Source organism: Orbicella franksi, chromosome 6 (assembly GCF_964199315.1).
Source record: "Orbicella franksi chromosome 6, jaOrbFran1.1, whole genome shotgun sequence".
Classification (NCBI taxonomy): Eukaryota; Metazoa; Cnidaria; class Anthozoa; order Scleractinia; family Merulinidae; genus Orbicella; species Orbicella franksi.
In genome coordinates, this window is record NC_138150.1 from 15,119,156 (window position 1) to 15,130,243 (window position 11,088).

The window sequence follows — 11,088 nt, forward strand, 5'->3', positions numbered from 1 at the left end:
ATGTGCGAGCACTCCAACAAGACTGCAAGGGATCTACTTTCACTGCCACAGAATCAGAGAGTGTACGTACGAGTTCACCCCCAGTGTAACCAATGGACCCCAGCAACCGTTACCAAAACACCAGTAGCGTCTCAACTAAGATCGTACAGTGTCGAAACTACTAATGGAGCCCAGTTAGTGAGAAATTGTCGCTTCATTCGTCCAGCTCAAGAGACTGTTCGGATACCTGCTGAGAGTGTAAAGCGTGATGACAGCACTAGCAGTGATTGACCAAGACGTGTGATTACAAGACCTAAAAGACTTATAGAGACAATTTAATTAGTTTCAGCATTTCAGTTAAGGCCTTAAGCTATTTTCAATTAGAGGGGAGATGTTACATAATCAGCTCATGTACTTCTATTTATTCTGTCACCTTTCAGGCATAGTCGTAATGCAGAGTGTTTGATACTTAGTATGCATTGTCCCGCAAGCCCAAATATATGCAGAGATGCTTCTGGAACTTTCTAAGATTTACATAAGTATAAAAACTTGTAAGTTTAGCTCGGCATTTTATTCATTATTAGTGTGTGTGTTCAAGCAATAAAACTTTTGCCAACCGGACTAGTTAGCAGTTGGCTGTAATTAAAGGTGTCTTAAGCAGGTCATACTGTTGCTATGGTAACCTATTGTGTCACGAAAATGATAACAACGTGTCCATCAATGATTGGGCCGTTTGTTGATGCCATGATTGTATCATCAAGTGATAAAGAGTGGTTCCAATGACCCATCAAAATCTAACTGCTGGAAACTGTTTTGAGCCACCTTAAATCCCACTCCAGGTGATGTAGCTTTCTCATTGTTCACAATCGAGGGCAGGAAAAGAATTTGAAATCCAGTTGCTCAGTGGGCCAGTACATTTTAGTTTTCAGTTGCCAACACTAAAATGTTACTTGCCCAATAGGCACTCAATAATAATAATAATAATAATAATAATAATAATAATAATAATAATAATAATAATAATAACAATAATAATAATAATAATTTTTTTGCAAAAACAAAAAGATATTTTATTGGTTACAACAAAATAAATTTACAATGAACATACTTAAAATAAAATTACAAGTCGAGCACTATCTTGCTTACATACTCACTATAGTCAAACATAAGATATGTATAGAATGCATTAGGGTCAGAGGCATCTCATACAAGAATCTTTCTCTTCAGACGACTTTCAATGATCAGCTTTTGTTCTACCTTTATAACAAACTCTTCTATGTTACAACGCTAAGAGTACATTTTCTGATAGTATAAGTAATATTTTGCAAATAATAAACAGTAATTGAATTTCACAATGCTGTTTTCAGAAATATTTATCACTAATCCAAACAATATCTCATGAGACTTTGGAGAGAAAGTACAACTGAATTTTGTATTGAACCAATCGACAACTTTGGTTTAAAAGTCTTGAGTAAAGTGGCATTCAACAAAGGTATGAAGGATCGAGTCCGGCTCTTTACAGTATAAACATTTGTTTTCGTTTTCGAAAACAGTAATAATGATAATAATAATAATAATAATAATAATAATAAGTAAACAAAGCAAACAGACCAGACATAGTGTTGAAAGACAGGAAGGAAAGAACCTGTCTGCTTATCGATATGTCCATCCCCACAGAAAGGAACACCTCCTTGAAAACAATGGAAAAACTCAAAAAGTTCAAAGATCTTGAGATTGAAATTGAGAAAACGTGGGGATTGAAAACAACAACTGTCCCAGTGATCATTGGAGCTTTCGGGCTTGTCAAGAAGGGAACAGAAAACTACATCGGCAAGATCCCAGGTAATATTAGAATAACAGAGCTACAGAAGACCGTCCTCCTTGGAACTGCTCACATACTTAGGAGTACTCTATCCATCAAGTAATCCAGTAGACTTATGACTGCCCTAGGCTGACGGATTGAACGCGGCACCATAAGTTAAAAGCGGCAAGACTTTAAGGACTTATAATAATAATGATAATAATAATAATAATAATAATAATAATAATGTCACGCAATGTTGCGTGACATTCATTAATTACTTATTATTAATGCCAAGGAAGGACGGAGGGAGAGGTTTGATATCCGTGGAGGATTGTGTCAATCAAGCAAAGGTATCGCTAGAATGTTATGTCCAAACAAGCGAGGAAGAACTGTTAAAAGCCATCAGGAGGGATGGGGATGAGAATAGAGAAACAGCTGCCAACTTTAAAGCGAGGAGAAGAACTGAAAATATTCAAGACTGGAAAGAAAAGCCGTTATATGGACAGTTTGCAAGACAGGGTGAAGAACAAAGAAGTGAGGAAACATGGACCTGGTTAAAAGAAGGAAAGCTCAAGAGAGAAACAGAAGCTCTTATCATTGCTGCATAAGATCAAGCAATACGAACAAACTACATTAAAACGATGGTTGACAAGTCACAGAATGACCTGAAATGTAGCATCTGTAAGCAGAGTAACGAGACCATTAGCCATATTGTAAGTTCGTGCTTGAAACTGGCACAAAAAGAATACAAAAGGAGGCATGATAACGTGGCTAGAGCAATCCATTGGGACCTGTCAGGAAAATGTGGGTTTGAACGAAAGGAGAGATGGTATGACCATGTTCCAGACAGTGTGCTTGAAAATGAGGATTACAAACTTCTATGGGACTTCAGTGTGCGAACAGACCATGAAATAGGGGCTAGGAGACCGGATTTGGTGATCATTGACAAGAGAGACAAGAGCTGTCAGATTATAGATGTGGCAATTCCAGAGGATAATGGGGTGAGAGAGAAGGAAGATGAAAAAGTTGAAAAGTATCAAGATCTAGCAAAAGAAGTTCGAAAAATGTGGGGTGTGAGGACAAAGGTTATTCCAGTGGTAGTGGCAGCATTGGGATCAATAGCACTGAGATTGAATGACAATCTGAGAGCCATTGAGGTGGGCATTCCTGTTGGACTGATCCAGAGATGTGCATTGTTGGGGTCGGCAAGAATTCTTAGAAAGGTGCTGGAGATGTAGAAAGAAGAGAAAAAGCAAACAAGGGGTGTTTCTTGGCTTCCCTAGGCAACTTGTTGTTGCCCGGAGCCAATGACGAAACCAGCCTCAATATCATCAATAGCTGAATCTTTAATAATAATAAGGCTTTGTAGTGGCACAAAGTAAGATATCACTTTGATGAACCACACAATGTTTTTGAAGTTCATTTATTAATGAAGACAATACATGTTGTGGATGAGACATCATCCATCGTCAGTTGTACAGTCAGAAATAAAATGAAAATACGCAATAAATAGTGTAGCAAAGTGAGATATTAACAAGAATATATTAAGGAAGAAGATGTGAACCAAAAAAATAGGGTAAGACTATATAAACTAAGAAAGGAGACTAATTAGTCTCCTTTCTTAGTTTAAATAATTTTAGCCTTTTTTTTGGTTTGCACCTTCATCCTTAATAATTTTATTCTTGTTAATGGATATTATAAAGTTTTGAGGAGTAGCGCTTCTTGAAGCATCTATTCACGAAGCATTGTACTGTATTTAAGTCCACCTGGCATGCGCCATAAACAGGGAGACCATACACTATTTTAGGAAGAACAATTGCTTTGAAGAGATGATTGATTTTGTCTTGGCTGACATTTATCCGCTTCTTTTAGTTTTAGTTTTAACATCCTTAGCAAATGAACAGTTAGTCTGGAAGGTAAAACAAAGCAAGGTCAAGTTTACATGCTGTGTAATATTGTAAGTAATAGGAAAATTCATAGCATTGGTCTTCTTTTGAAATATTATTTCTTTACACTTGGATGTGTTACAATTCATGTCATTCAAGTGAGTCCAGTTTAAGAACTCCAGTGAGTCGAGTTTTAGAACTGCGATAAGGCGCAATGTTCATGCCTGATCAACTACATCATTAACTTTACTAGGTACTGTCTATGATCAAGTGTCCTTGGATTTTAAATTAATCCTTGCTTTCAACTCAGTGTTTTGCTCATCTTGCAGTCTTCCGTTTTTAAATTGTTTTTGATTGGAAGTTATCACTAACTATTACAGAGACTAATTTCACTTGCCCACCGGACTACCAAACTTCCATTTTCACTTACCCAAGAGCAAACTTAAAATTGCCCTGGGCAATCAGACCTGGGTTTTTTCCTACCCTGTTATCATATCAAAATCATCAAAAAATTCATAAAAAGTTGATGGAACCTTGCACTAAGATCAGCCTGATTGAATTTGCCACATGAAAGCACAGAGGTCACCTATAAATTCCCTTCATGCATATTTATGGCCTAACAAGGAATTGTCAGGACCTCAAGCTCTGGTCAACTGAGATGCCATTTCCAACTGGGCACTGGAACATATATAAGAACACCATAAAATACTGACTCTTTTTGGAGCTCGTGAGCCTTGAAACCCTCCCTTTAAGCTAGGACACTTTCCATTTGACCAAACATCACTATAATTTGAATTTCTGGTCAAATGGAAAGTACCTTATATCTTTTGCAGAGTTTGTTGATGTTATATGCCATCAATTTATTTTAAAACCTAGCAAAAACAAAAAACAAAAAAAAATGCAAGATGGTCATTTATAATTGATTTATATATATGCAAGTTTACTAATTAGGTGTATTCTTACAAATCCTCCCTGGTTAGCCTGTGGGTCAACCTTAAGGGAGATAAGCAAGGGGTACACTCTACTAATAAACTAGTAAGATCATACCGTGGAAAGAAAGTATAACATGGCATCGTGATGAGGGGGGTCACCGGGAGAACCACTGCAGAACTGCGGCAAAGTTATGTAGAGCTCCCTTTTCCGCCTGTTTGGCCAAATCGCCCACAAGGAAAAAATATTCATGGAAGATAAGCTGATATTTCCTCCGCTGACATACAAACATGACATACTCCACTTATATGTCCAAGTTGTGTTGGCTCCAGCTGGACGAGAATCTGACCCATTCTGCTTGGAACTGTTCATACCGGCTGTACTACCATTGTTGTTTGGAAACGGACCTCTTTGAGTTCCATTGCTATACGCTGCTGCCAGGAATGCCACCGTAATATCGATCAGCAAAGATGGGGGAGCCACAGAGGGATAAACGGCCTTGGAAATATTGTAATAGTTGTCATACGGAGGCTCGGATGAAATCAAATAGCGTTGTAGTTGGTTATTGCCTTCCATGCACGTTGTCAACACGCTCTCAAGGTGCAACACTACGATGAAAATGAGCATGAGGCACGAGTGACGTGAGGTAACAATTCCATGCATCATGACATAGACGGCGAGCAGTCTCTCTTTTATTCGAAAATCCGTGGGGAAGAACGCAGAGAAGTCGAATTTTGCAACACGAGCGGGCGACGCGAGTGCGTTCTGGTGCGTGCGAGCTTGGGCGCCGCTCGCGTGTCACGCTCATCTTTGGGTCCTTTCTCCACGAGCAAAAGAGTAACTGCTCAACCATGCATGTCTAATGTTTTCCCCATTCCCTACATCAGTCAATCAATAAATAAAACACAACTTTCCACTGGTAAAAGGGGGCACCGGTTGCTACACCGGGTTAGCTGTACCTGGGTAGCCCAGCATCAAGTGAGGAACAGCCCCCGTTTATTGATAACTTCAGATAAGCTTAGATAGTGTACGTTATATGAAACTGAACAAATACATTAAAGAACTAGTGTGCCTGCTGCCCGCCAGGAAAAACCCCTTTTCTTTAGGAGGAAACCTGATCCCTTTCGAATGCAGAGCCAGGCACATAGGAACCTCGAGGGAGAGAGGTTGTAAGCTACACTAGTGCACTATTTAGACAAGCTAATCGTAATGATATGTATACAGTATACTTCATAAAATAAAATTAGCACATGTTGGTAGCAGCGTCAGTCTAGAATGATTCCCCAAGTAAAATTCCGCCAATACACGATCTCGATTCTGATGTTGCCATGACAACTGTCAAATCTCCGGCGAACCGTGAAAACGTAAATTTGCTGCTATTCTACGAACCGCAGCAAATAGCAACATTTCACTGCAGTCAATCAATCAGTACTTAGTGTAAGACCTCACTATTATGTCCCGACGTTTTCTTCCCATTTTCTACGCGGGTAGCCTGCTGAACAGGCGGATTAGCAGAGCAGACCGCGAAGCGTGATACACGAGCGCGAAGTCGCTCAAGTGGTCGCGCTCCACGCTCGTGTATCGCGTTTCGCTCTCTGCCCCTCCTATCCGCCTGTTCTGCAGGCTACAGGCAGGTAGATTGTGCAAGCGAGCGAGCAAACGAGCGTTCCTGGAGTGAGCAAAAAAATGGAGAGAAGCTGGGAGGGGGTGTCTTTACCCCGCCTCTCCCCCTGCTACATTTTTCGCACTCGCTCGGAGTTTCGTTCTCTTCGTGTTCTTCTGCAAATAAAGAACGCCTGCTACGTGCGCAGGCAAGAACCTTTAGTAGTTCTACTACCTGTAGTAACTGTAGCAGCTGTAGAACCTGTAAGTAGCTGTAGACCTGTAGTAGCTGGATCTAGCTGTAGAACCTGAAATAGCCGCAGCAGCTGTACAACATTCACTAGCTGTACTGAAGTGTATTAGCATAGTGGTCCTGTAGTAGGTGTAGACTTATGAAGAGGCTCTCTAGTTGACGATGACCGGGGGCGAAGAGAAAGCGGGAGAATGAGGATAGCAGGGCCGTGGTCAGAAAAACGGCAACAGGAACATCGCTGAACAAAAAGATTTAATGAGCAGAGCAATATACTAGTAATATAATTTGTACATTTCTTTGCCGTCCTCTGTAAAACAACAACTTGAAATGAGCAAATTCTGCGTTGAAGTGTGGAGAACGTGAAGCCCCCCAGCCCCTCCTTCTGCGCGGTCCCTGCTTTACAAGCAGTAAACAACAAATAATGCTCAAAAGCACTCAAAATGACTTATTTCAATGGAACTCTCATCGTGATACACTCTCTGATCAGTTCGCTAGCGGGCACAGAATTTGAAAGTATTAACCATGCCTTTGAATATGTTAAATCCTTACTAAAATCACTTCAAGTGCTTTAAAATTTTTTGCTTATTATTATTATTAGTATTATTATTATTATTATTATTATTCTCTTTTTGCTAAAAAAATGCCTATTATGCCGGCATTATGCTCGATGCTCTGACCACAGCATTACATTCTTTATTTTCAGAGTTATAAGAATATTGTTTTTCCGACCGAGGCTGAACATTCCTATTTTTCTGCCGATTTTAGGCTGAAAATATTCTTGTGAATATTCTCAGATTATAGCGTATGACATTTCTGTTTCCGAACGCATTTACTGTCTGGATGGTATAAGAGAAAATTTGCGGCATGTAGTACTTCCCGGAACACCGGAACACGGAACAGCGGAACATCTCGGAACATCATGGAACATTCCGGAACACCCAAAAAACCCGGAACACCCCCCCCCCCCCCCCCGCAATAAAAAACCAAAAAAACCGGAACACCTCAGAAAAACAGGAAAAGTGCAAAATCTCTAACACCAGATCCCGCAAATATGTTACCGTTAAAAAATTAAAATAAGGGTGCAGGGGATCACTTCAGTCATCATTAAGAACAGTTACAGACGCACCATTTGATTTTTGTGTGGCCAGAAAGGAGCGGGGGACTTACCGTGAAGACCCTCAAACGGGACAGTTATGCACGCCCGCTCGGGAATCGGATGCACATTATCATCTTTGGGTTGCGTGCATTCAAGCAGCTGAGCCGTCATTTGTGCCGTGTTCGCTGGTCATCCCCGACGGATTGCCTCTCACAGAGTGCCACAAAAACTACATTACAAAAGAGTTCGGTCTGAGAGCCTGATAGATTTAATTCATGTCATTAGTTGTTTTTTTTTTTTTTTTTTTTTTTTTTTTTTTTTTTTTTTCATGTTTCTGTGCTTTGTTTAACCGGTTTATATAGCTGTTGAAGTTCAATTTTATATCTGTTTCCGCTTTATTATCCTTTGTTTTAGATATGTTTTACATTGTTATAAGTTAAAAATGAAAAATATAAGTTAACTAAAAATAAAAAGAGGCATCGCATAAATTATAAATTCATGTGTCTGTCCGCTCATTGATAATAAAAAATAGCCAATGAGCGCGCGAGAATTTCTGCAGTTATCGTAAAATTCTTATAAAACATATTCTTATACAAAATAAAGCGTGTATGCCCCATATTGTGCCCGCATAATGTATCCAACCAGGAGCCATAATCGGGGACGGAGACCGTAAGTCTTGAGATCCGCGCGCACCTATAATATGGGACAATTTTTCTATTTTTAGAACAAATTGCGCCATCCTGACGACATATATCCGCGCGGATCCACGCACATGTCGTGGGTCTCGTGTGGATGTTGTTACGTTGCGTGATCAAATGGTGAGAGTTGCGAGATTCTCATGAAGATTTTTCACAGCGATGGCAGGGAATAAGAACCAGGGCTCTTACATGTAATTTTATACTTTGAGCTAACGGAAAAGGTGAGTTTTTCAGGGTGGAAAACAAGACTTCAATTTCGCGCTGTGAATGAATAATATCTGCACGCGCTAGTTGAACGCGTAAGCTTTTGCGTTTGTTCTGTAAACATAGGCCACCGCGCCTCCTACCGGCAATTAGGCGCAAAAAACACAAAAGCGCACGCACGCACGCACGCACGTAACTACAACTTTGAATGTGATTGGTTGATTTAAACTACAACTTTAAATGTGATTGGCTTATTGAACTGTCCGATAACAAACTGTCCAATAACAAACTGTCCGATAACAACTTGGCAAGTGAATTAGTGGAAAATAGGATATGGAGGGGTAAGGTACGATCCATTTCAGAACTTTGTCCCAAATCCCCTTCCATAATAGGAGTTTTTTAAACCAATCTCAGTCGAGGAAATTGTTATTTTTATGATAAACTTGTTAACGACGATCTCAGAAAAGTCTCAACCGCGCGCTCCACGCTTCTTACATCAACACCTACAAGCCACAATGAAAGCACAAGTAACAAAGTCCCGTTGGTATTAACGTATAATCCCATCCTACGTTGCTGCGAGGTTGACTGCGAGGTTGACTGGGAGATACTGGGTACCCTGCTATGTGCTACGATTTGCCACTACCGTAAATCCTCGAATTAGCGCCCGGGGCGCTTATTTCAAATTTAGGAGAAGACGGGGGGCGCTTATTTAATTTTTCCAAAATCATGGCCTGACATGATCATTTTTTTAATATATCATCTGCGCATAAACAACAACGTAAGCTGTTTATCGACATAAAAAGCAGAACCTAATAGAGCTAATGGAGCTTCCTAATAAAAGATTGTTACTACTAACCTAGACTTTAAATCGCACCGTTAGTACTTTTTACCATTAGTAATTTTTTTCCAAACTTAACGTGTTCACAAACTGAAAAAATGCTCAAATTTAATACTACACGACGAAAACTGGCCGAAGTTCCCTACCTTGTCTATCACCGTGGAACAAATTTTTCAAAATTCGCTCAAATGTCGTTTAAACTCTCTAGGATGAGAAAAAATGACACCATTAGATGTTCAAGAGTCTTTATTTGGTAAATTACCCATACATAGAACGAATTTAAATGTCAACTCCTGATCTCCGTACAACCTCTTATATTTTAGCCACAGTTCTCCATGCAAACTCTTATATTACGCTTGGGTGACCTGTGATTATAACAGCCAACTTCTAACTCTTTTGAAAAATGTTCCAAGATGTTTTTACTTTCTCTATTTACTGTTTGCTGAAGTCTTTTACCATTGTATGTGAAACTTGAACAATTAAACGTTACGTAATGGCCAAAATGAACGACCGAGTACCTGAGAAGAGACTGAGCACTAACAAGTTAAATCACGTTTTTCTCAATTTCTACCCATACGACCCCACCTCAAAATTTCAGGAATAAGCAATTGGCTCTGATTTAACATTCATGCAAAGTAAAATAAAAATCTTTAAGACAGATTTTTCGCAAACTAAAAAAATGTGAAATCAAAAATAGCTCAAAATAGGTCTTACAGATTTTTTTAAAAATTTTGGCTCTAAACGTGATTCACCTCTACAAATCAACTGTGAAATTTTCAGCATGGGTTGTACGGTAGGTTTTTGAGCAATACTCGATCAAAGACTGACTTTTACAACCTTGGACGAGAATTGAGTTGCGCACGCCCTTTATTTAAGCGCGCGCTCATGTGACGCCTTGTATCGCGTGCGAGAAAGCGAGAGTAAATTAGAGCTCTTTTAGCGGTTGTTTATCGAGCTTTTTTGTCATATGTTTTAGGCCCTAGGCATAAACATATGTTTAAACGGAGTTTGACACTATTGCTACGTATACTGAAGTGATTTAACGCTTTTCAAGGGCTGAAGTGGTTTCCGTTTTTTCTTAGGATCACTTGCGTCATTTTTGCACGCGCGATTAATACTGACGTTTGGCAGGCAATCATTGCGCGCGCTACTGAGTCTCCGAAAAACTGTAGTAAGCTTTAGTAAGCCACGTTTTTACGCGTCAGGCTTTCCTTTTGCAAACTCGCCAAACAAAAAGAAACAATAAGAAACTATCAAAAACAGGTTTTGGTTATGATCAAGCATTGTTTGGGAAACTTACAAATTAACTCAAAAAATTAAAACTAAAAATTACTCCTATTTTCCACTAATTCATTTGCCAAGTTGTCATCGGACAGTTTGTTATCGGACAGTTCAATAAGCCAATCACATTCAAAGTTGTAGTTACGTGCGTGCGCGCGCGCGCTTTTGTGTTTTTGGTGCCTAATTGCCGGTAAGAGGCGCGGTGGCCTTAGAATGTTTACATCTCCTTTGTAGGTATTTTAATGCAAATTTCCCCTTTCTTTCATAGCTTGGCTATTCTTCTTTCCTCGGAAATTGTAATTTTTATGATTAATTGGTAATAAGACTTCGTGTCGTCCAATTCGGTCTGTAATCATACTCGTGATAAACAACTTGTTATCACTCTTATGATAACCGACCGAATTGGACTCCACTCAGTCCTATTACAATTACTTATCAGGGTAACCACGCACCCGGAAGTATTCATTCATCTCCATGGCTCTGTTCATGAAATCAGCATCATCAGAGCTGCTGCACA

The 11,088-nt window shown here is 39.6% G+C and overlaps 1 protein-coding gene across 1 annotated transcript in view; it reads right to left on the minus strand.

Annotated features, from left to right (window-relative positions):
* The window catches only part of LOC145490473 (uncharacterized), a 30,402-nt gene extending 23,500 nt beyond the window's left edge, over positions 1 to 6,902 (minus strand). Inside the window, exon 1 of the mRNA XM_081469587.1 lies at positions 4,717 to 6,902. Within this exon, the coding sequence (XP_081325713.1) occupies positions 4,717 to 5,265 (549 nt within the window). The 5' untranslated portion in view covers positions 5,266 to 6,902. The remainder of the gene's footprint in view (positions 1 to 4,716) is intronic.
* Between the last annotated feature and the right edge of the window lie 4,186 nt (positions 6,903 to 11,088).